The sequence below is a fragment of the Trachypithecus francoisi genome, unplaced genomic scaffold (assembly GCF_009764315.1).
Source record: "Trachypithecus francoisi isolate TF-2019V2 unplaced genomic scaffold, Tfra_2.0 Lachesis_group1, whole genome shotgun sequence".
Taxonomy (NCBI): Eukaryota; Metazoa; Chordata; class Mammalia; order Primates; family Cercopithecidae; genus Trachypithecus; species Trachypithecus francoisi.
In genome coordinates, this window is record NW_022681454.1 from 150177903 (window position 1) to 150203482 (window position 25580).

Sequence of the window (25580 nt, forward strand, 5' to 3'; positions counted from 1 at the left end):
CTGCCTCAGCCTCCCAAAGTGCTGGGATTATAGGGGCGTGAGCCACCATGCCCAGCCACAATATTTCTGTTCTAATTACTACATACTTTAGTTTTTTCAAATGATTTAACTGTTGTGATGCAAGTTCTTTTCACCACTTCAACCAAGGCTTATTAGCAGTAGAAAATAATATTCTAGGCAGGTTTTTTTTTTTTTTTTTTTTTCTGGTCGTAAGATTTAAATATTCAACACGCATATCTTCCCTTAATGTTTTCCTTTCCATATGGTGGACATGCAACATGTATATGTGAATGATTGATAGGCAGCCATGAATTGTATAATTTCCCTATTGTTTAGGTATAGCTCTTCCACGAAACCCCTTCCACGAAACCTGACAGTTGCCTGTTTTGCTTTTAGTTAGAACTGCTAAATCTGTACAGTGTCATACATGTTAAGCAAAGCACTGTCTGTGTTTTCTTAAAACCAAAGTATCAGAGAAGGTAATTCGCTCCTGTTACCAAGTGATCCAGTATAACTAGGTTGGTGTTTTTTTGATATTGTTTTCTGTTTTGTTTTGTTTTGTTTTTTGAAACAGACTCTCACTCTATACTCTTACTCAGGCTGGAGTATAGTGGCACAGTCATAGCTTACTGCAGCCTCAACCTCCCAGGCTCAAGCGATTCTCCCACCTCAGCCTCCCACGTATCTAGGACTACAGGCACGCACCACTACACCCAGCTAATTTTTTGATTTTGTAGAGATGTGGTGCGAGAGTGGTCTCAATATGTTACCCAGGCCAGTCTCCAGCTCTTAGGCTCAAGCAGTCCTCCCAAAATGCTGGGATTACAGATAGGAGACACTGTGACTGGCCTATAACTAGTTTTTATATTTAAGTGGGAAGATTGTTCTTTATGTTCTGATCTCCAAGAACTTTAAATAATTTTGTATGCTACTGGCCAGGCATGGTGGCTCATCTCTGTAATCCTAGCACTTTGGGAGGCTGAGATGGGAGGATTGCTTGAGCCCAGAAGTTCAAGACCAGCCTGGGCAAAATGGTGACACCCTGTCTCTAAAAAAATTTTTTTAAATTAGCCAGGCATGGTGGTGTGTGTCTGTAGTCCCAGCTACTCAGGAGGCTGAAGTGGGAGGATTGCTTGAGCCCTGGAGGTCAAGGCTGCAGTGAGCCATGATCATGCCGCTGCACTCCCATCTAGGTGATAGAGTGAGACCATGTCTCAAAAAAAAAAATTGTATATGTATGCAAAAATCTCTTCATTTTAAGTTCTATTGAGGGTATTGAATGAGATAATCAAAGAGTTTCTTACAAGCTCTAAAATGCTTGATTCTATTATACTGTTCATTTCCAGGCCAATTTTTTAAATACAATTTTTCATGAACATAAAATTATGATGTATATATAAATATGTAGTAGAACATGATAGGGCGACTATAGTTAACAATAATTTTGTATATTTTAAAATACTAAAAGTGGAATCGGAATGTTCCTAACACAAAGAAATGATCAGTGTTTGAAGGGATGGATACCCTAATTACCACAATTTGATCATAGCACATTGTATACCTGTATCAAAATATCACACACACCCTGTAAATGTATACAACTATTATGTACCCATAATAAAAGTTTTTTAAAAAGATAATATATATAGTAGAAAATAAACACGTGCTTTTCATTTGCTTTAAAACCCTTTTAAACAGAAAGATGTGTTTCAATTAAAAGACTTGGAGAAGATTGCTCCCAAAGAGAAAGGCATTAGTAAGTATCAAAATTATACTGGAATGTTTTGGGAAATATACTGGGATGTTTTGGGAAATATCTTAATATTCATTAAGTCATCTTTTCTGCAACAGTCTTTCACTTTATGGAAAACCTAAATTTCTAGAGACAAAGAAATTACCACCAGTTACCTACCATCCAAAGATAACCACTGTCATGTTGTCCTTTATTTTTCTGTATAATACATCCTGTATATTACATTTTGAATATATATCCCTGTCATTAAATATCCTTTTATAACATAAATGATTGTATAGCATCCCATTGCAATAAAAAATTACTTTTAAAAATCTAGTTGATAAGCTGGGTGATAGCACACACACCTTGAGGTCCGAGCCACTCTGGAGGCTGAAGTGGGAGGATTGCTTCAGGCCAGCTGGGCAACATAGCAAAATCCTGTCTTTAAAATAAAAATCCAGTTATTAGACTGGTTTCCAATTTTTTTGCTATCGAAAACAATGTATTGACAGGCATCCTTTTATGTATCTATTATTATTTTGTTTGGCTGTATTTATAAGGTGGAATTTCCCTATGAAAGATACGTATAAATCAGGCTGGGCGCGGTGGCTCACGCCTGTAATCCCAGCACTCTGGGAGGCCACGGCAGGCGGATCACAGGATCAGGAGATTGAGACCATCCTGCCTAACACGGTGAAACCCCGTCTCCACTAAAAATAAAAATAAAAAAATTAGCCCGGCATGGTGGCAGGCATCTGTAGTCCTAGCTACTCAGGAGGCTGAGGCAGGAGAATGGCGTGAACCTGGGAGGCAGAGCTTGCAGTGAACCGAGATCGCACCTGGGGACAGAGCAAGACTGTCTCAAAACAAAAAAAAAGATATGTATAAATCTATAGTTTTGGATACAGATTGCCACATTTCTCCACCCATACTGAGAGTACCCATTTCCTTGAATTCTTTATTGTATTTTTTTAGTGTTTTTAATTGGGTAGTCATGTCTTATTGCTTTGTTTTTTATTTCTTCAGTTATTAATGTGGTTGAACATTTTTCTTATATATTGGCCATGCATATTTCATTTTATTTTAATTTTATTTATTTATTTTTTTGAGACAGAGTCTACTCCGTCATCCAGGCTGGAGTGCAGTGGTGCAGTCCTGGCACACTGCAACCTCTGCCTCTCAGGTTCAAGCAATTCTCCGGCTTCAGCCTCATAAGTAGCTGGGATTACAAATGCCTGCCACCATGCCCAGCTAACCTTTGTATTTTTTAGTAGAGATGGGGATTTGCCATGTTGGCCAGGCTGGTCTCAAACCCCTGACCTCAAGTGATCTACCTGCTTCGGCCTCCCAAAGTGCTGGGATTATAGGCATGAGCCACGATGCATATTTTATAGATGCACATTTATGTATTTTTTCTGTGTCTTTTGTTATGTTGTTTCAAAATGAGAAAACCTCTTTTATTATGAATGTACATACAAATGAAACTAGACAACCACTGAGAGTCCCTCACACTTTTATGTACACCACACAGTTATTCTGTCTTTAAAGTCATCAGTGAACAATTGGTTCTGCTACTTCTAATTTATTTATTTATTTTATTTTATTTTATTTTTATTTTTTATTTTTTTGAGACGGAGTCTCACTCTGTCCCCGGGGCTGGAGTGCAGTGGCCGGATCTCAGCTCACTGCAAGCTCCGCCTCCCGGGTTCACGCCATTCTCCTGCCTCAGCCTCCCGAGTAGCTGGCACTACAGGCGCCCGCCACCTCGCCCGGCTAGTTTTTTTTTTTGTATTTTTTAGTAGAGACGGGGTTTCACAGTGTTAGCCAGGATGGTCTGGATCTCCTGACCTCGTGATCCGCCCGTCTCGGCCTCCCAAAGTGCTGGGATTACAGGCTTGAGCCACCGCGCCCGGCCTGGTTCTGCTACTTCTTAAAGATAGGCAGATTTCTTAAGTTTAAATACACAGTTGACCCTTGAACAACACCTATGTTGTTCAAGATTGGGATACCAATCCCCCACACAATTGAAAATCTGCATGTAACTTTTGACTCCCCCAAAACTTAACTACTGATAGCCTGCTGTTGACGGGAAGCCATACCATGTATTTACTATTCATTAAGTGGCAGTGGATCATCATAAAGGTCTTCGTCCTTGTCATCTTACGTTGAGTAGGCTGAGGAGGAGGAGGAAGTGGTGTTGCTGTCTCGGGTGACAGAAAATCCACGTGTAACTGGACCCATACAATTCAAACCTGTACTGTTCAAGGGTCAACTATACAGTTTTAATTACACCAGTGTCCTAATATCCCCAGACAAATTGTAGGTAATGGAATCTCAACTGTATCTTGAAGGATCAAAAACAAAATTCAATACCGTCTACAAGATGGAAAAATTTATTTTAAAAATTTGTATTAACTAGATTCCTTTTTTTCTTACCGTTTTCCCTCCTAGTTATTGACAATTTTTTTCTGCAGTATAAGATGATAGCCAAATTACCCAACATCTTTTTTAAAAAAAAACATTATTTAGAAAAGGAAAAGATACCATATAGCAACAGACTATGAGCGTTAACACTATTAAAATTACTTACTAAGCGCTGATGCTAGTATCTTCGATTAGTACATAATCTATTGGGGGAGAAAAACTTGCATTTCTGTAGTTCTGTTTTACTTTTTCAAAGGCTTCTCACAAGTAACATTTTATTGACATTACCACTGTGCACCAAAGTTGGTATGGAAATGATCATATCTAATAGGTTTTAAAAATTAGGCATAAAGGACAGTTTGCCCTAGAGTCATCCAGTGTTACTGCTAAGAGTTAGGATTAGAACTCAGGTCCTATTCTTAATCCTGTATATGACCTGTTTTCCCCTAAGCTCCTTAGTTATGCTTTGCTTAAGGATGGGGATACATTCTAGGAAATGTTTCCTTAGGCAATTTTTTGTTGTGCATATTGTTATTTTTAAGAGCTTATTATTTATTAACTTTTTAGTTCTTGATTTGTCATATGTTTTGCAAGTGTTTCCCCGGTTATTTGTCCTTTTATTTTATTTATGGTTTTTTTTAACATACAGTCTTTAAAAATTGTCTCTTAGCTGCTATGTCAGTAAAAGAAGTCCTTCAGAGCTTAGTTGATGATGATATGGTTGACTGTGAGAGGATCGGAACTTCTAATTATTATTGGGCTTTTCCAAGTAAAGCTCTTCATGCAAGGAAACGTAAGTTGGAGGTTCTGGAATCTCAGGTAAGCTGCCACAGTTAAAAGGAATAGATTTGCTTTATAACAGGAGTTGTTTTACTTCATCCTCTTTTCGTTTAGCAGTTACTTTTAAATTTTTGATATGCATTATTTGACTGAAAGTCTAAAGATAATCAACATCTCTTTCTCCTAAACAATATGAGGAACTTAGAACGTTTTAATTTTCATCTTGGGATGACATACGGGAATATATGTCAAGGTATTATTTTTGTTGTTGCTGTTTTTATTGTTTTTTAATTTTCTCTTTATCAATAGATGGTTTTTTGGGAGCAGTTTTAGACTTACAGAAAAACATTGATGGAAAAGTACAGAGAGTTCCCAAACATGCCCTTCCTCCCTCACCATGCACACAGTTTCCCCTATTATTGACATCCTGTGCTAGTGTAATAAGTTTGTCACAATTGAGCCAATGTTGATTTATTATTAACTAAATTCCATAGCTTACATTAGGGTTCATTCTTGGTGTTATATATTATGTGAGTTTTGACAAATGCACGATGATGTGTATCCACAATTATAGTATTTTACAGAATAGTTTCACTGCCCTAAAAATCTGCTGTTCCCCACCTATTCCTTCCTTCTCCTGAAACTCTAGCAACCACTGATCTTTTTACTGTCTCTATAGTTTCACCTTTTCCATATAGTTGGAATCATATAGTGTGTAGCCTTTTCAGATTGGCTTCCTTCACTTAACAATATGCATTTGAGGTTTCTCCATGTCTATTAGTGGCTTGATGGCTCATTTCTTTTTATTGCTGAATAATATTTCATCATATGATTATACCACAGTTTGTTTATCCATTGAGCTATTGAGGAACATCTGGGTCACATCCAAGTTTGGGCAGTTACAAATAAAGCTACCATAAACATTCGTGTGTAGGTTTTATGTACACATAAATTTTCAACACATTTAGTACCAAGGAGCATGATTGCTGGATTGTATGGTAAGTTTATGTTTACTTTCTAGGAAACTGCCAAAGTATCTGTTTTTGCATTCCCAACTACGGTGGGTAAGAGTTACTATTGGTTCACATCATTGCCAGGATTTGGTGTTGTCGGTGTTTTGTATTTTAGCCATTCTAATACATGTGTAGTGGTATCTCATTGTTGTTTTAAATTGCCATTCTCTAATGACTTTTGATTTGGACATCTTTGTTTTTTTTTTTTTTCTTTTGTGAGACGGAGTTTCACATACATGTGTAGTGGTATCTCATTGTTGTTTTAAATTGCCATTCTCTAATGACGTATGATTTGGAAATCTTTTTTTTTTCCTCTCTCTCTCTTTTGTGAGATGGAGTTTCACCTTTTTTGCCCAGGCTAGAGTGCAATGGTGCGATCTCAGCTTACTGTAACTTCTGCCTCCCTAGTTCAAATGATTCTCCTGCCTCAACCTTCCAAGTAGCTCGGATTACAGGCGCATGCCACCACACCCAGCTAATTTTGTATTTTTAGGAGAGATGGGGTTTCACCATGATGGCCACTCTAGTCTCAAACTCCTGACCTCAGGTGATCCACCCACCTTGGCCTCCCAAAGTGCTGGGTTTACGGGCGTGAGCCACCATGCCCAGCCCTGGAACATCTTTTTTTATGCTTATTTGTCATCTTTGTAACAGGAGGTGTTTAGATCTTTTGCCCATTTTTTAATTGAGTTTTTGTTTTCTCATTATTGAGTTTTAAGAGTTCTTTGTATATTTTGGACGCCAGTTCTTTATCAAATACGTGCTTTTCAGAGATTTTCTCTGAGTCTGTGGCTTGTCTTTTCATTATCTTAACAGCGTCTTTCACAGAGCAGTTTTCAATTTTAATGAAGTCCAACTGGTCAATTTTTTTCTTTCCTGGGACATTCTTTTGGTAATGTAACTAAAAAGTCATAGCCAAACCCAGGGGCATGTCGATTTTCTCCTATGTTACCTTCTAGGAGTTTTGTAGTTTTGCATTTTACACTTAGATTTATTATCCATTTTGAGTTAATTTTTGGGAAAGGTGTAAAGTGTGTGTCTAAATTCAATTTTTTGTACATACATGTCCAAAGTAACTGTATTTTGGTATAATTTACTTATTTTGTGTATGTGTTGTATATATACATATATATGTCTATATATGTATACACATAAAGCAAGACCCTGTCTCACACACACACAAATATATATATATATATACACACACACTTATATAACTACTAAAGTACCCAGGGTCTTGCTTTGTCACCCAGGCTGGAGTGTGGTGGCACAAACATGGTTCGCTGCAGCCTCAACCTCCCAGGCCCAAGCCATCCTCCCGCTTCAGCCTCCTGAGTAGCTGGGGTTATAGCATACTCTGCTAATTTTTGTACTTTTTTGTAGAGACAGGGTTTTGCCATGTTGCCCGGGCTGGTCTTGAACTCCTGAGCTCAAGTGATCCACCTACCTCAGCTTCCCAAAGTGCTGGTGGGTGAGCCACTGCAAGCGGCCTGTAACCCTGTGTACTTTATGGATTTAAAAACATGTCAAGAAGGAATCCATACTGAAGGACTTCCTTTAGTAGTTTGTTCAGCCTCTGGCTGTGTAAGAGTGGTAAACTCAATCTTTGTTTGAAAATGTCTAATATATCATTGCTTCCCGAATATAGAATTCTTAGTTATGTTTCCTCAGCATTTTGAAAATGTTATTTCGTTGTCTTGTGGCATATGTTGCTAATGAGATGTTTTGCTATCATTCTAATTGTCTTGTTTTCCTTAGTAATTTCTCTTCTGTTTGCTTTTAAGATTTCCTTCAGTCTTTGATGTTATGTTATGATGTTTTATCATGAATCCGAGTTTGCATGTTTTTATTTCTTCTGCTTTAGTACCCTGGCTGCTACTTCCATGTAATAATTAAAGTCTTCTATTATGGAAAATTCTGGCCGGGCGCAGTGGCTCTCGCCTGTAATCCCAGTACTTTGGGAGGCCAAGGCGGGCAGATCACAAGGTCAGGAGATTGAGACCATCCTGGTTAACATGGTGAAACCCTGTCTCTACTAACAATACAAAAAAAATTAGCCGGGCGTGGTGGCAAGCGCCTGTAGTCCCAGCTACTCGGGAGGCTGACACAGGAGAATGGTGTGAACATGGGAGGCGGAGCTTGCAGTGAACCGAGATCGTGCCACTGCACTCCAGCCTGGGCCACAGAGCAAGACTCTGTCTCAAAAAAAAAAAAGAAAAGAAAATTCTAAGGTGGTATTACTTAAACTGTTTCCTGTTCCCTAATAGCTCTGTTCTTTCCTTCTGGGATTCCTATTTGTATCCTCATTCTATTGTCTATGTTGTTTAAGAACTCTTTATTTTTCCATGTCTTTCCATGTCTGTGATTCATTGCAGTTAATTTTCTCAGCTCTTTCACTTACAGTTCTTTCCATAGCTATTTATAATCTGCTACTTAGCTGTTCATTGAGTCTTTTTATTTTAATAATTAGATTTTATGTCTAGAAATTCTATTTGGTCCTTTTTCAGTTCTGCCTATCCTGTTTTTCCTCCACTGTTCTATTTCATTATGGCTTCTATTGCTTTCATCTCTTTTATAAATTTAAACTTATTGATATGGCTTAGATCTGTGTCCACTCCGAAACCTCATGTCAAATTGTAATCCCCAGTGTTGGAGGTGGGGCCTGATGGCAAGTGATTGGATCTTGGGGGCAGTTTCTCATGAATGGTTTAGCATCATCCCCTCAGTGCTGTTCTTGTGATAGTGAGTGAGTTCTCATGAGATCTGGCTGTTTAAGTGTGTAGCACCTCCCCTCGCTTTGAGTCCTGCTCCTGCCATGTAAAACGCCTGCTCCCTCTGAGTAAAAGATCCCTGAGGCCTCCCCAGAAGCAGAAACCGCCATGCTTCCAGTATAGCCTGCACAACCAGGAGCTAATTAAACCTCTTTTCTTTATAAATTACCCAGTCTCAGGTATTTCTTTATAGCAATGTGAGAACAGCCTAATACACATACTTAACTTATATTTTCCGATTACTTAAATATGTCAAATTTGGGGAGGACTATTAATTTGATCTGTGTATCTGCTGGCTACTACCATTTGTAGTTTTTTTTAACCTGTATGTTTTTTAGTTTTTATTTATGAACTCACATTCAGTTGGTGATATTTAGTCTGTGGGAGCCACAGGTGCTCTCTGAAATAGTGGTTTAGGCTTTTTTTTTTTTTTAGAGTCTCTGGGTACTTTAGTAGTTATAGACCAATTTTTATGTTAATTTCTTGGCTTATAGTTCCACTACCTCATGTTTTATACAGGATGAGTACTGCATAAAATTTAGTATGCATGTCTATACATGGCGTGGATTGAGAGATTTGTTTTCCTATAGGTGACTTTCCCCCACCCCCACATGAAGTGCAAGATGGAGGTAAGCTCCTTGTCCATGGAATTTGCTGGTACTTTGAGCTATATGCTGGAACTCAGTTCTAGCCCTCCTTGTCTCATGACCCTTCACACCTGCTTTCCTCGTGTGTGTGTTAGAATCCTAGCCCCTAGTCACCTTTCTATTGTTGCTCTTTGTTTTTTCATTTCTGTCACCTGGGGATAGTTCTTCCTGTTTGTTTGTTTGTTTTTTGAGATAGAGTTTCGCTCTTGTCGCCCAGGCTGGAGTGCAGTGGTACAAGCTCGGCTCACTGCAATCTCCGCCTCCCAGGTTCAAGCAATTCTCCTGCCTCAGCCTCCCGAGTAGCTGGGATTACAGGCGCCCACCACCATGCTTGGCTAATTTTTGTATTTTTAGTAGAGACAGGGTTTTGCCACTTTAGCCAGGCTGGTCTCGAACTCCTGACCTCAGATGATCTACCCGCCTCGGCCTCCCAAAGTGCTGGGATTACAGGCATGAGCCATTGCACCCAGCCTGATTTTATTTTTTTATTCATCATTCAAAGACAGTTTTGCATGTTTTTTGAGTAAAAGAAGATGGGTTGGATTTTGGAAATAACATGCCTTCAAAGAGCATGCAGTCAGTTGTAGGAGGACAGTGGGAGAAAAGGAAGAGGCTAGAGAAGGATTGGTGAAGAGATAGGTAGAGGCCGTGTCTTATAGGTTCCTCTGTGGCGTGATCAGGAGTTTGGACCTACCTAAGAGGGATGGAAAGCCAATGAACATTTTTACCAGAGTTACATGATGATAAATGCCTTTCTGGGGACAGTATGAAGAACAGGTTGAGGGAAATGGAGCTAGGATCAGAGAAATCAGCTATGAGGCTATTACAATTGCATGGTTAACAAATGGGGACCCACAATGAGGTGTCTGCACACTCTCTAGGATGGCTACTGTCAGAAACAGAGAGGGCCAGGTATGGTGGCTCATGCCTGTTATCCCAATGCTTTGGGAGGTCAAAGTGGGAGGATCACTTGATCCCAGGAGTTCACGACCAGCCTGGGCAACACAGCAAGATTTATTACAAAATAATAGTAATAAATTTTTTTCAAAAGAGAATAATAAGTGTTAGCAAGGATGTGGAGAAATTGGAGCCCTTGTGCACTGTTGATGGGAATGTGAAATGGTGCAGCTGCTGTGGAAAACAGTATGGTGGTTCCTCAAAGAGTTATAAATAGAATTACCCTATGATTCAACAATTCTGTGGTGTACATCTGTGGTCTCAGCTACTTGGGGCCTGAGGTGGGAAGATCACTTGAGCTTAGGAATTCAAGACCAGTCTGGGCAACATGGCAAGACTGCATCTCTACAAAAAATTGTAAAAGTAGCCGAGGATAGTGGTAGGCTCCTGTGGTCCTGGCTATTTGAGAGGCTAAGGTAGGAGGATCGCATGAGCCTAGGAGTTTGAGGTTGCAGTGAGCCGTGTTCGTGCCACTGCACTGCAGGTTGGGCCACAGAGTGAGACCCTGTTTAAGAAAAAAAATTCCATTTTTTGGTACATATCCAAGACTTGAAAGCAGGGTCTTGAAGAGCTATTTTTACACCTACATTCATAACAGCATTACAGTAGCTGAAAGGTGGAAGCAACCCAAATAGCTTTCCATGAATGAATAAGCAAAATGTGAAAGTGGAATATTATTCAGCCTTAAAAAGGAATGACATTCCTTTTATATAGTTATTTAGAGATGGAGTCTCACCCTGTCACCCAGGCTGAAGTACAGTGGCACAGTCAGAGCTCACTGCAGCCTCAAACTCCTGAGTGTAAGTGATTCTCCAGCCTTAGCCTCCTGCTTAGCTAGGATTGCAGGCTCATCCCACCACAAGGAATGAAATTCTGACAAATGCTACAACATGAATGAATCTTGAGGGCAGTATGCTAAGTGAAAAGCCTGTCATGAAAAGACAAATACTATATGATTCCACATAATATGAGGTATCTAGAGTAGTCAAACTTACAGAAATAAAAAATAGAATGTGGGCTGACGTTGCTGACCTTAGAAGATGGTTCCACTGGCACTCCTGTCCCTGACTGAAGAACCAGATGTTGTTGCCACCAAAAAAAAAAAATTCTATCCAAGCTACCAGTCACAATTCTGGAAGGTATGTGTCATTGGCCAAGCCTGGGTCACGTGTCCACACTCTAGTTGCCAGGAGAGCTGGGGAAGTAAATAATTAGGGTTTCTAGATTCTGTGGTAGGAGTTAGCTGCTTCTTATTGGCACAAACAGTTCCCCAAAACAGAAACAGGGTTCAGATGCTGAACAGCACCCCTGCTCCTGTGATAGATACTCACAAAATAAGAGAAAAAACTCTAGAAAGGAACACAGGACATGGAGTCAAAATAACAACAAATTTATGAAATACCACCATCATGTGCTAGATACTGTTCTGGGCACTTGGGATCCATTAGTAAACAAAGGTTGAAAGCAGGGAGATCAGATAGGTTATTGGAATAATCCAACTGTAAGGTTACAGTGGTTTTTTATTTATTTTATATTTTTTATTTAAGAAAAAGGAGCCAGGCGTGGTGGCTCACGCCTGTAATCCCAGCACTTTGGGAGGCCGAGGCGGGTTGATCATGAGGTCAGCAGTTCAAGACCAGCCTGACCAACATGGTGAAAACCCGTCTCTACTGAAAATACAAAAAAAAAAAAAATTTAGCTGGGCATGGTGGCGGGCCCCTGTAATCTCAGCTACTTGGGAGGCTGAGGCAGGAGAATCTCTTGAAACCAAAAGGCGGGGGTTGCAGTGAGCTGAGATTGTGCCACTGCACTCTAGCCTGGGCAACGAGAGCAAAACTCCATCTTAAAAAAAAAAAAAAAAAAAAAAGGAAAGAGAAGGCCTCAGAAAAGAGGTCATCTTTTTTTTTTTCTTTTTAGGTCTTGCTCTGTCACCCAGGTTGGAATGCAGGGGCACAATCATAGCTCACTGCAGCCTTGAACTCCTGGGCTCAAGCAGTCCTCCCACTTCAGCCTCCCAAAGTTCTGGGATTACTGGTGTGAGCCACTGTGGCTGACCACGGTAATGATGGTTTAAACCAAAGCAGTGGCAATGGATTTGTGAAAAAAGTTGTTGAATTCTGGATATAGTTTGAAATTACAGCCAATAGGATTTCCTTATGGAATGGATGTAGAGTATGAGGTCAATAAGGGAATTGTATTAGTTTTTTATGCCTGCCATAGTAAATTAGTGCAAACTTGGTGGCTGCAAACGCAAAAATTTATTCTCTCACAGCTCTGGAGGCCAGAAGTTCAAAATCAGTGTTACTAGGCAAAAATCAAAGTGTTGGCACAGCTGCTTCTCCTCCAGAGGCTCTCTGGGATAATCTTCCTCACCTCTTTCAATTTCTGTGGGCTGCCAGCATTCTTTGACTTGTTGCTGCATCACTCTAATCTCTGCCTCTGGGTCACATTGCCTTCTCTTCTGCTGTATGTGTCAAATTTCCCTTTAATAAGGATACATGTGATTACATTTAGGATCTGTCATAGTAATCCTTGATATGAACATTGACTACCATAGCAGTTGTGGATGAATGTTTTAAAAATTCTACTAAGATAGGGAAGACTGCAGGAGGAGAAGGTTCCTGAAGGAAAATCAGAAATTCAGCTTTGACCATGTTAAGTTTGAAGTGACTGTTAGACAAAGAAGTGGAAACCATCAAGTAGACAATTAAATGTATGAATCTGTATTTCAGAGACAAGTCTTTATAATTTAACCAACTGCTTCACTAATCTCACTGCAGATGGGAGAGTCCTCACTGAATCCTGACTCTCAGGTTGTTCCACACTTTCTTTGAAGTTCTATATGTAGAGTGTTATTGGTTACAAGTACTAGGACATTACTCACGCTAGTGGGTATGTTTTAAGGAACTAGAAATAGGAATGGGAAAACATGTAAGAATAATAACTGGTATTTACTGAGCATTTGTGCCTTGCAGTGAACCATGGTCCTAAATGTATTATCTCATTTAATCCCCACAGTATTATGAGGTTAGTATTGTATTTATTTTATAGATGAAGAAACTGAGGCACAGAGAGATTAAGAGCTTGTCCAAGTCTCACAGTAAGTGTGGAATTGGGATTCCATCTCAGGTATTTTGACTCCAGGGCCTTCATTCTTCTCAAAACAGGTAGCCTGTCTTTCCATTCTCCCCTCCTTACTGTCCCTGCCTCTCCCCTTGGCTGCTAGAGCTGGGTAGAATGGAAGTCTCAAAAGTGCTGTGGCTGGGCAGATATTCTAAAAGTACTCACCTTATCTCTCTTTTTTTTCAACAACCTTGCTGAGATATAGTTTATATACTGTATAATTCACCCATTTAAAGTGTATGGTGTAATAGTGTTTAATATGTTCACTGATAGATGTACAGTCATCACTACAGTCAATTTGAGAACATTTTCATTACCTCACACAGAAACCCTCTACTCTTTAGCTATTATTCTGAATCTTCTCAGCCCACTCCTCCCACACAGACCTAGGCAACCACTAATCTACTTTCTGTCACTGTAGATTTCCCTGTTCTGGACATTCTATATGAATGGAATCATATAATATGTAGTCTTTCATGACTGACTTCTTTCCCTTGTCATAGTATTTTCAAAGTTCATCTATGTTGTATGTTTCAGTACTTCATTACTTTTTATGGCCACGTAATACTCTGTTGTACAAATATACCACATCTCATTTATCCATTCATCTGTTGATGGGCATGTGAGTTGTTTCCACTTTTTGACTATTCTGAATAATGCTGCTCTAAACTTTGATGTACATGTTTTTGTGTGGACATATGTTTTCATTTCCCTTGGTGTATACCTAGGAGTACAACTTCTAGGTCATATGGTAATTCTGTGTTTAATTATGTGAAGAACTGCCAGACTGTTTGCCAGAGTAACTGCGCCATTTTATAGTTCTAATAACAGTGTGTTGGCCAGGCGAGGTGGCTCACGCCTGTAATCCCAGCACTTTGGGAGGCCGAGGCAGGTGGATCATGAGGTCAGGAGTTCAAGACCAGCCTGACCAACATGATGAAACCCCGTCTCTACTAAAAATACAAAAATTAGCCAGGCATGGTGGTGCACACCTGTAATCCCAGCTACTTGGGAGGCTGAGGCAGGAGAATCACTTGAACCTGGGAGACGGAGGTTGCAGTGAGCCGAGATCAGGCCTCTGCACTCCAGCCTGGGTGACAGAACAAGACCCTGTCTCAAAAAAAAAAAAAAAAAAACAGTGTGTTAGCGTACTCATTTCTCCACATCCTCCCAAAACCTATCTGAATTTTTGATTCTAGCCATCCTAGTGAGTATGAAGTGGTATCTCATTGTGGTTTTGGCTTCCATTTCTCTCATGACTGGTGATGTTGAGCATCTTTTCATGTGCTTCTTGGCCATTTGCATATCTTCCTTGAATAAATGTTTATTACTATTCTTTGCCCATATCTCTTCTCTTAAATGTGATGCTGTATTTTTCTTTCCTGCTAGGAAACAACGTGCATATTCATCACTCAGCAAATTTTTAAAATCTTAGTTATGAATTTAGAAACTTTATATAGGGTAATTTACTTTTGGGCCTTACTGAACTTCCCTATCTTCATGTTTTTTTGTTCTTGCTTTTATCCATTTTGAGAATTCCCTTTTCTGTCCTCTCTATTTAGCCAAATTCTAAACATCTCTCAGAAACCTCCTCAAGCTCTCATTGCTTAAAGTATTCTTACCCTTCTCTAACCTCCTGTAATATTTTTTATCACAAGTAAAATATGTTGCTTTGGCATGTACTGCTGGTTGCCTAGCTAGTAAACACTGTCCTCCTCTTCTTTACTATTAATATACTTTGTTAAGGGATAGTGTGTCTTACTAAAAATTACTCATCTTTCCGGACTCCCTAGCAACTAATGGTGGCAATGGGAAGCAGGTGTGATAAATGAGATGTAAGTAGAAGACTAGCTTTGACTTTCCTGGGAAAGTTTATACTTTCCTGAAAAAGGCAAAGCTTCTTTCTCTTATTTTCTGTGATACTGCGTTACCAAGGTAAAAAGCATAAGGATGACAGTTCTGTTCACTCATGTCCGTATCACATTCTCAAAGAATGACAGAGCCTGGAAAAAAGATCTTGGGTCTCTGGTGGCATCATGAGATACTGTACTAGCCTTGTTTAATCCAGTTTTAGTTAAGTATTGTTATTTGTGGCTGAATGTGTATTCTAAATGAATACTACTGTTTTGTAGCCTTTAAAAAAAAAATGTGTGATTTAGATTTTGTATTAGTTATCCATTGCTGTGTAACAAAAATATGTACTCCAAAACAGGGTGACTTTAAGAAATAGACATTACTATCTCACAGTTCTTGTGACTCATGAATCCCAGCATGGCTTAGTTGGGTACGTGACTCATGAATCCCAGCATGGCTTAGTTGGGTACGTCTGGCTCAAGGCCTTATGCGAGGTATAGTCAAACTGTTGGCCAGGGTCATATTCTCATCTGAAGGTTCATCTGGGAGAGGATCTGCTTCCAAATCCAATCATGTGGTTATTGAATTTAGTTCCTTACAGGGTCTTGGGGATCTCAGTTCCATGATGGCTTTTGTCCCGAGGCCTCCCTCAGCTTCTTACCACATGGTTTTCTCCATAGTACAGCTCACAGTATGGCAGCTGGCTTCCCTCAAAGCAAACACATGTGTGAGAGTCCAAGACAGAAGCAGTAGTTTTTTTGTATCTTAATCTAGGAAGCAACATCCCATCACCTCAGCCACATTTTATTCCCTAGAAACAAGTCATTAAATTCAGTGTACACTCAAGAGAGGAGATTACACATGACCATAAATACGAGCATACCTTAGAGATATTGCAGGTTCAGTTCCATACCACCACAATAAAGGGAATAATGCAATAAAGTGAGCAAAAAATGCTGATGAGCATGAGCCTTCTGTGAGTTGTAATCTTTTTGCAGGTGGAGGATATTGCCTTGATCTTGATGGCTGCTGGCTGATCAGGGTGATAGTTGCTGAAGAGTAGATGGCTATAGTCGTTTTTTAAAAATAAGACAACCATGAAGTTTGCTTCATTGATTGATTTCACAAAAGATTTCTCTGTAGTATGTGATGCTGTTTGGTAGCATTTTACCCACAACAGAACTTTGAAAATTGGAGTCAATCCTCTCAAACCCTGCCTCTACTTTATCAATTAAGTTTTTGGAATATTCTAAATCCTTTGTTGCCATTTCAACAGTGTTCATAGTGTCTGCATGAGGAATAGATTCCATCTCAAGAAAACACTTTCTTTGCTAATCTATAAGAAGCAATTCCTAGGACCAGACTTGGTGGCTCATTCCTGTAATCCCAGGACTTAGGGAGGCTGAGGCAGGCAGACCACTTGAGGACAGAAGTTCGAGACCAGCCTAGCCAACATCAGGAAACCCTGTCTCTACTTAAAATACAAAGATTAGCTGGACTTGATGGCATACGCCTGGAATCCCAGCTACTCAGGAGGCTGAGACAGGAGAATCACTTGAATCTAGGAGGTGGAGGTTGCAGTGAGCTGAGATCACACTACTGCCCTCCAGCCTGGGTAACAGAGCCAGACTCCATCTCAAAAAAAGAAGCAATTTCTCATCTATTTAAGTATTATCATAAGATTGCAGCAATTCAGTCACATCTTTAGTCTCTGCTTCTCCTTCTCATTCTTATTCTTGCCATTTCCATCACATCGGTTACTTCTTCCATTGGAGTCTTGAACTCCTCAAAGTCATACATGGAGGCTGGAATCAACTTCCTCCAAATTTCTATGAATGTTGATGTTTTGACCTCCTCCGCTGAATCACAAATGTTTTGTTTTGTTTTTTGAGATGGAGTCTTACTCTGTCATCCAGGCTAGGGTGCATTGGCACGATCCTAGCTCACTACAACCTCCGCCTCCTGGGTTCAAGTGATTCTCTGGTCTTAGGTCTCCCAAGTAGCTGGGATTACGGGCATGCACCATCACGCCTGGCTAACTTTTGTATTTTTAGTAGAGATGGGGTTTCACGATGTTGGCCAGGCTGGCCTTGAACTCTTGACTTCAAGTGATCTGCCCACTTCAGCCTCCCAAAGTGCTGGGATTATAGGCGGTAGCCATCATGCCTGGCCACAGATATTCTTAATGGCATCTAGAATGGTGAATCCTTCCCAGAAAGTTTTCAGTTTACTTTGCTCAGATCCGTCAGAGGAGTCATTGTGGCAGCTATATAGCCTTACTGAATGCTTTTCTTAAATAATAAAACTTGAAAGTTGAAATTACTCCTTGATCCATGGGCTGCAGAATGAGTATTGTGTTATTAGTCATGACAACATTAATCTCCTTTTATATCTTCATCAGAGTTCTCGGGTGACTAGGTACATTGTCACTGGGCAGTAATATTTTGAAAGAAATCTTTTTTCCGAGCAGCAAGTCTCAACGGTTGGCTTGAAATATCCAGTAAGCCATGCTGTAAATAGATATGCTGTCATCTGAGCTTTGTTGTTCCATTTATAGGGCACAGGCAGAGTAGATTTAGAATAATTCTTAAGGGCCCTAGGGTTTTCATTGAGCATTGGCTTCAACTAAATTCACCAGCTGTATTAGCCTCTAATAAGAGTGTCACCCTGGCCTTTGAAACTTTAAAGCCAGGCATGGACTTCTCCTCTCTTGCTATGAAAGTCCTAGATGACTTCTTTTGCTAACAGAAGGCTGTTTTGTCTACCCTGAAAATTTTTTGTTTAGTGTAGCTTGGCTAGGTCTTCTGGATAACTTGCTTCACTTCATAATACTTGCAAACTCGTCTTGCACCTTTATGTTATGGAGATGGCCTCTTTCCTTAAACCTTATGAGTCAACCTCTGCTAGCTTCCAGCTTTTTCTGTGCAGCTTCCTCACCTCTCTCAGCCTACAGAGAATTGAAGAGAGTTGAGGTTTTACTCTGGATTAGGCTTTGGCTTAAGGGAACGTTGTGGTTGGCTTGATCCTCTACCCAGACCACTAAAACTTTCTCTAGCTCAGCAATAAGGCTTTGGTGTCTTACCATTTGTGTGTTTACTAGATTAGCACTTTTAATTTCCTTCAGGAACTTTTCCTTTGCACTCACAACTTGGCTCTTTGGCACAAGAGGCCTACCTTTCGGCCTGTTTTGGCTTTTGACTGTATCTTCCTAACTAAGCGTAATCATTTCTGGCTTTTGATTTAAAGTGAGAGATGTGTGACCTTTTTTCACTTGAATGCTTAGAGGCCACTGTAGGGTTATTAACTGGCCTAATTTCTTTTTTTTTTTTTTTTTTTTTTTTTTGAGGCGGAGTCTCGCTCTGTCGCCCGGACTGGAGTGCAGTGGCCAGATCTCAGCTCACTGCAAGCTCCGCCTCCTGGGTTTACGCCATTCTCCTGCCTCAGCCTCCCGAGTAGCTGGGACTACAGGCGCCCGCCACCTCGCCCGGCTAGTTTTTGTATTTTTAGTAGAGACGGGGTTTCACCGTGTTAGCCAGGATGGTCTCGATCTCCTGACCTCGTGATCCGCCCGTCTCGGCCTCCCAAAGTGCTGGGATTACAGGCTTGAGCCACCGCGCCCGGCCTAACTGGCCTAATTTCAATATTGTTGTGTCTTAGGGAATAGGGAAGGCCAAGGGAGGGTGAGAGATGGAGGAACGGTGAGTCACTGGAGCAGTCAGAATACACACAACATATATTAAGTTCACTGTCTTATGTGGGCATGGTTTGTGACACCCCAAAACAATTACAATAGTAACATCAAGATCACAGATCACCATGACAAATATAATAACAATGAAAAAGTTTAAAGTAATGCAAGAATTACACAGAAACAAGAAGTGAGCACATGCTATTGGAAAAATGACACCGATAGACTTGCTTGACTCAAGGTCGCCACAAACTTAATCTGTAGAAAATACTATCTGAAGTGCAGTAAAGCAAAGCACAATAAAAACGAGGTATGCCTGTACAAAGAGGGATCATTTAGGCCATCTTAGAGGATATCATAGGATTTTTTTTAAAGAAAACTTTTTACGTGTATATATCTTCTTAATTAGTTTTTTAAAAGCAGCTTTAATGATAAATAAATGACATACAAAAACCTGCTCATATTTAAAGTGTATGCTTTTATAACCTTTGGCGTATGTATGTGTCCACAAAACTATCACCACAATCAAGGTAATTGAACATACCAATCAACCCTAAAAGTTTTTCTATTCCCCTTTGTAAAGTCTTTCTCTTCCTTCCCTGCACTGCTCCCCTTCCCCTATTCCCAGCAAACTGCTAATTTGCTTTATGCCACCATTTATTAGTATTTCCTAGAATTTTATATAGATGACATCATACCATAGTATGTACTTTCCCCCACCCCCACCCCCACCCCCAGCTTCTTTTACTTGGTAAAATTATTTTAAGATTTACCCATGTTGCTTTATGTATTCATTTCTGTTGCTGAGTGGAATTTCAGTGTATGAATATACAACAGTTTATTGATGAACATTTGGGTATTAAGCTCTTTTATTGAATGCATAGACATTAAGGATTATGTGCCTTTGATGTATTTATTACTATGAAATGACTTCTTTATTCCAGGTAATATTCTTTTTTTTTTTTTTTTGAGACGGAGTCTTGCTCTGTCGCCCAGGCTGGAGTGCAGTGGCCGGATCTTCGCTCACTGCAAGCTTGCAAGCTCTGCCTCCTGGGTTTACGCCATTCTCCTGTTTCAGCCTCCTGAGTAGCTGGGACTATAGGCGCCCGCCACCTCGCCTGGCTAGTTTTTTATATTTTTTAGTAGAGACGGGGTTTCACCGTGTTAGCCAGGATGGTCTCAATCTCCTGACCTCGTGATCCACCTGTCTCGGCCTCCCAAAGTGCTGGGATTACAGGCTTGAGCCACTGCACCTGGCCCAGGTAATATTCTCTGTTCTGGTGTTAAATAGAAACTCTTTCTTCGGAGTAACTCTTTCTATAGGAAATCTTTTTTTTTTTTTTTAATTAAAAGTAGCATGGCATATCTTTTTCTGTTTACTTTTAATCTTTTCGTGTTTTCATATTTAGAGTAAGCTTCTTACATATAGTTGGGACTTGCTTTTTTGTATAATCTGACAATTTCTGCCTTTTAATTAGGGTATCTAGACCATTTACATTTAGCGTGATTACCTCTATAGTTATGTTAAATCTGCCATCTTAACTAGTCTCTAAGTTACTTGAGGACAAGAACTATGTTTTATTTATTCAACAAATAATTACTGAGCCTCAAGTACTTACCTTCTTACTAAGCAATCATTTCTTCCTAAAACTAGGCATAATAGGGGCTGGTTCAGCATTTCTTGGTTGACTTCAGATAAATTCTTTGCATTTGAGGGAAAAGGTCAAATATACAGTTTTTATTTCTTTACTTCTGGATTTCACGTAATTTCTACTTAGAAAGTGGGGGAGCTTGGCAAATCTTAATAGAAGTAAGCAGGGAATTCTTGCTAGTACAGTGAATCTAACTTTTAAAAAATTGAGCTTAATGTCAATGTTTATTAATTCTGAATGAGAGAATTGGCATCCAGTGTATTTTATGACACCTCCCTCTTTCCCCACTCTCACGTACCAGAGATCAAAGCTTAATCTGACACACCTGCTCATAAGTTGAAGTCGCATCAGAGGCTAACACATAGGTAGATCCTGTACCTCCTGTTCTAAGCAGTCCAGAAATAAATGAAGAGCAAGATTTTGATACATCATTTGTAAAAGGTTGATAGCCCTTGGCATTTGCTATAGATAACTATTTTTTTTTAACTCAAATAAAATGACCTCAATGCCATTTCACAGACCTAAACCTACTTTAATCTTTCACTGGATATTGAGAAGTGATGAGAGTATCACACTGTGCCCCTCAGCCATGGTTCTGAAGATCACTTATCATTTTAGAGAAGCAATATGGCTTCATGGAAAGTAGAAGTAGTTAGAAAGCAGACATAGATGGAAATCACAGCTTCACTTCTTGACCGGCTATACAATCTTAGAAAAATATTTTAAGGCTTTTAAAGCCTTAGTTTCCTAGTTTGTAAAAGAAAACTTACACCTACTTCAAGGGGGTTGTAATGAGGATTAAGTGGTATGTGTAAGATGCCTGGTACTTAAGGCACTCAGTATATGGTGGCCACAGATCAGCTAAATCAGTATTCACTCAGGAATAAATACCGTAAGCTTGTTCATTCAGTTAGAACAACTATTTGAGGGTCTACTGTGTGTAAAACATTTTACCAGATACCGAAGGTAGTTCATGAAAGTAGAAGTCAGGGTCCAGACTTTAACCTGTGCTGAAGGTGAGATATATACACTTGAAAGAGTAAAATGAGTGAAAAGTAATACATGCCAAACTGCCTACATGAACATTAGAGATGAAAAATGCTTCAAGAGATGGTGGGATTCACATAAAGATAGAAACCACTCAGTTCATGTTGGATTGAACTAGGTTCCAAACTTAAGGTTGCAGTAAAGATCAGCTTATTCTACATATTGCCAAATTATAATGTTAACTTCCCTTGAGTTTCTTGTTAATTACTTCCAGATGGGAGTTGGGGAGACTCTTTAATTTTTTTTTTTTTTATCATTCTTTTCTGCCAGTGATTCCAATTATGTGCAGGAATTTTCTTGTCCCTTGAGAACAGACATTCTTATAATATATCTGAAAAATCAGGAAACATTTTTTTCTCTTGCCTTTAGGTTGTGTGTGTTGATCATTATTAAAGACAGTCTATAAGCCTCATGGTCATAATTAACGTTTCTCTTTAACATCTTCTAAGATAGCAAACAAACCAGCAACTGCTCATGGGTTGTGTTAACTTTGGCAGTTATTTTCTGTGTGGCTGCTCTGTGCATGTGCTGTGCTAAGTTTTTTGGGCAATATAAAAATAATAGAATATGAGGTTCACGTCCAGAGAATGTACACTTTACTTGGTAAGGCAAGATAAATTCCTGATATGGTTAATTAACTTATTGGAAAAAGTTATTTAACTGTGTAATGTTTAATGTATACTCAGTGCCAAATACTGTCTTTGCTATGGGTCCTAATTGTTATACAAGTTTAGAGGATAGCAGATTTTTGTACATTTATATAGCTATGGGACACTTCTTAGAAATGATTATTTTGAGCTGAAAGTTGGGTAGGTGTAGATGGATGGAGGAAATTCCCAAGGGAAAACAGAAGGAATATTTATTGAGCACTTAGGTACAGTTTTAAGAGCTTTTGCGTGTTTTATATCCTTTGATTCTTACACTTGCATGAAGTGCAGGAAGTAGGTATTGCTACTAACTATTTTATGTAAAAGAAAATGGAGGCACTGAGAGATTGAATAACTTGCCCAAGGTGACAGTATTAGTAAATAATGAAGCAAGATTCAAATCCAGGCATTCTGACTCCATAATCCTTGTTTGTAACCACAGATAAACAAAGCTTTAAAGCAGATTACATTTAGTGGATAGTTGGTGACCAGCTTGGAAAGGATATGCAATCTTTTGTTATATAGTAATGGGAAAATAAGGTTGGAAATCAAATGGAGGCCATAATATGGGGTGTTTTAGTGGTTGGTTGAATTTTGTTGTGTACACATACAGTAAGCAGAGGAAGCTGGAAGTTTTCCTGTCAGAATGTTTTTACATTCTTTTGCTTACCTAATTGCTTAAAACAATTAGATTATATGTAGCTTAGAAAATAGCTGTTATATTCTGATATTAAGCAAAAAAATTTCCTTCTCTGTGTATGTGATTGAATTTTGCTGAAAATAATTTGAGGTGTAGTAATTTATTTCTGCAAAGCTGAAATAAATCTTTGTATTGGCTTGGAAAAATAATTGTTAAACTAACCTCTCTAGCTGTGACACAGATGCATTTCTGAAGATTTTTCACATAAATTAATAATTTTAGTGGGCAAGAAAAGCTTTATGTGGAAGTGATAAAAGTGGTAGTGCATGTTCTAATCTGCTAGTTCTCCTGAAATATATGTACATTTGTTTAGTATTTGGATGATAGTGAAGCAGCTGTTTTGGCTCAACAGATAATAATTATAAAGATTAATTATGTTGGCCGGGCGCGGTGGCTCAAGCCTGTAATCCCAGCACTTTGGGAGGCCGAGACGGGCGGATCACGAGGTCAGGAGATCGAGACCATCCTGGCTAACACGGTGAAACCCCGTCTCTACTAAAAAAATACAAAAACTAGCCGGGCGAGGTAGCGGGCGCCTGTAGTCCCAGCTACTCCGGGAGGCTGAGGCAGGAGAATGGCGTGAACCCGGGAGGCGGAGCTTGCAGTGAGCTGAGATCCGGCCACTGCACTCCAGCCTGGGGGACAGAGCGAGACTCCGTCTCAAAAAAAAAAAAAAAAAAAAAAGATTAATTATGTTGTGGAAACTTCCAAGTGAAATGACATTTCTCCATATGCTGAAGAATATATAGAAATTATTGAAAGTCAAGAGATGATTTTTTCTTCTTGATAGCTATTTCTAGAATTTTAGCTGGAACTTGTTCATTTTCCCCAGTGTGGTGATGATTTTAGTCACTGTGTGTGTGGATGTGTTTATTTGTGGGTGTGTGCACACACACGCTTGAAAGAGAGAAAGAGTGAGTGAGTGTGTTTGTGGTCTTTCTGAATACTTTTTGTAAGGAAAAGCAAGGTAAAAATGTGTTAGTGTAGGTTCTTCCCATCATCTTCTGGTTCTCTTCTTTTCTTTGCCCCTCCCAAATAACTTGGCCTTAAGAATGAAAGAGCAATTCAACTTCAAGGGAATGACTTCTCCATTTTACTTTGGCTTGTGTTGGTGGACATAGCATGGGGTCCTATGATGTGCACACAGCCAGGAAAGAGCAATGTTGTAACTGTTATGTCTAACCTGCTCTTCCCCTGGAGTCACCTGGCAGTACAGGAGATAACTGACCACTACTGACTTGAAATGCACATTTTTTTAGTCTTTTTCCAAAAAGAATAGAATTTCCAAAATTTATTTTTGTATTTGTACCCCTGTCCATCCCTTCTACATTTCCTGTTCTGACTTACATATTCCTTTTCTCTGGTGCTGTGGTACCCCGAACATAACTCTAATCTACTGGAATATGCTACGATTGTTGGCTTACTCAACCCCATGTCTTAGTCAACTTGTATCAGTACCTAGCACCGTTTTTGGCGTGTGGTAGATTCAAATATTTGACAAGTGAATGAAAATTAAAGGAAATAAAGGATATGAAGTTAATCTTAACAAAATCCTTATACTAATTTGGAGAATTTTATTAATATGGCAGCAAGTCTGTGTAGTGGTTTTTGACTGAGTTTTATTTAAAGTGAATTGGTCAGAATTATGAAAATCAAAATCTTTATTTTGTTTTCTTCCCCTCCTGACCTCTTCCTTAGTTCTTTATCCAAATTCTGGTTTACACCCCACTTATTGCCACTGGAAGTTAGTTTGGGGATATATTTTTTAGGGATTGGCTTATGATAAGAATTACATTATGAAATCCGTACTAAGCTGAATTTTAGTATTGTGTATTGGTTAGGGAAGACACTAACAAATATTTTTAGGATGACTTAAATTTTTTTTCATTTTTTATTTTTTTTACCAATTTTTAGAAATGAGTGTATAGAATTCTTTATAGCTAAAACTGAGTACATCAAGAGTAGGTCCACTACTGAGCTGTGTAGATAACTTGAAATGTTTTTTAATAAAAATAGCATCTCTGCTGAAGTTTATTCAGTCTGTAAATGTTTAGTGAATGCTTGCTATGGCAGGCATTGTGATTGGTGAGAGGGACATAAGAATGAATTAGGCAGTTTTTGTTCTCTAGAACCTCTCACTCTAATGAAGAGACGCCCATGTCAACAAATCATTGCAATATGGTATGATATATGCAATGCTGAAGAACAATGATAGTACAAAAGAGGGTGACAGTCAGTTCTGCTTCCGAAAAGGCTTTATAGTTAAGGAGATATGTAAGTTGGTGCTGGAAAGATCTGTGGGAGCTCATAAGGGAATTGAAGGGTGAAGGGCACTATAGCACAGTGATTTAAGGGAGTAGACTCTAGACCTAGAATCTCTAGATTCAAATTTAACTTCGGTCATTTACATGCTGTGCCTGGCTTTTTCTTTTTTTTTTTTTTGTTTATAACAGACCAATTATAGTTGTATGTGCCTTGTTCTTTTTACTTGGAAGTTTTTAAATCCCTTCTTCCTCAGCAGAGTATAGTACTTTTTTGTGCT

General features: G+C 39.2%; 1 protein-coding gene across 2 annotated transcripts in view; it reads left to right on the plus strand.

Moving 5' to 3' along the window:
- Positions 1 to 25580, plus strand: part of MND1 (meiotic nuclear divisions 1) — a 77323-nt gene that overhangs the window by 11911 nt on the left and 39832 nt on the right. For both annotated transcript variants that reach the window (XM_033215515.1, XM_033215516.1), the window contains exons 3-4: positions 1699 to 1756; positions 4830 to 4978. In XM_033215515.1, coding sequence (XP_033071406.1) covers positions 1699 to 1756; positions 4830 to 4978 — 207 coding nt within the window. The remainder of the gene's footprint in view (positions 1 to 1698; positions 1757 to 4829; positions 4979 to 25580) is intronic.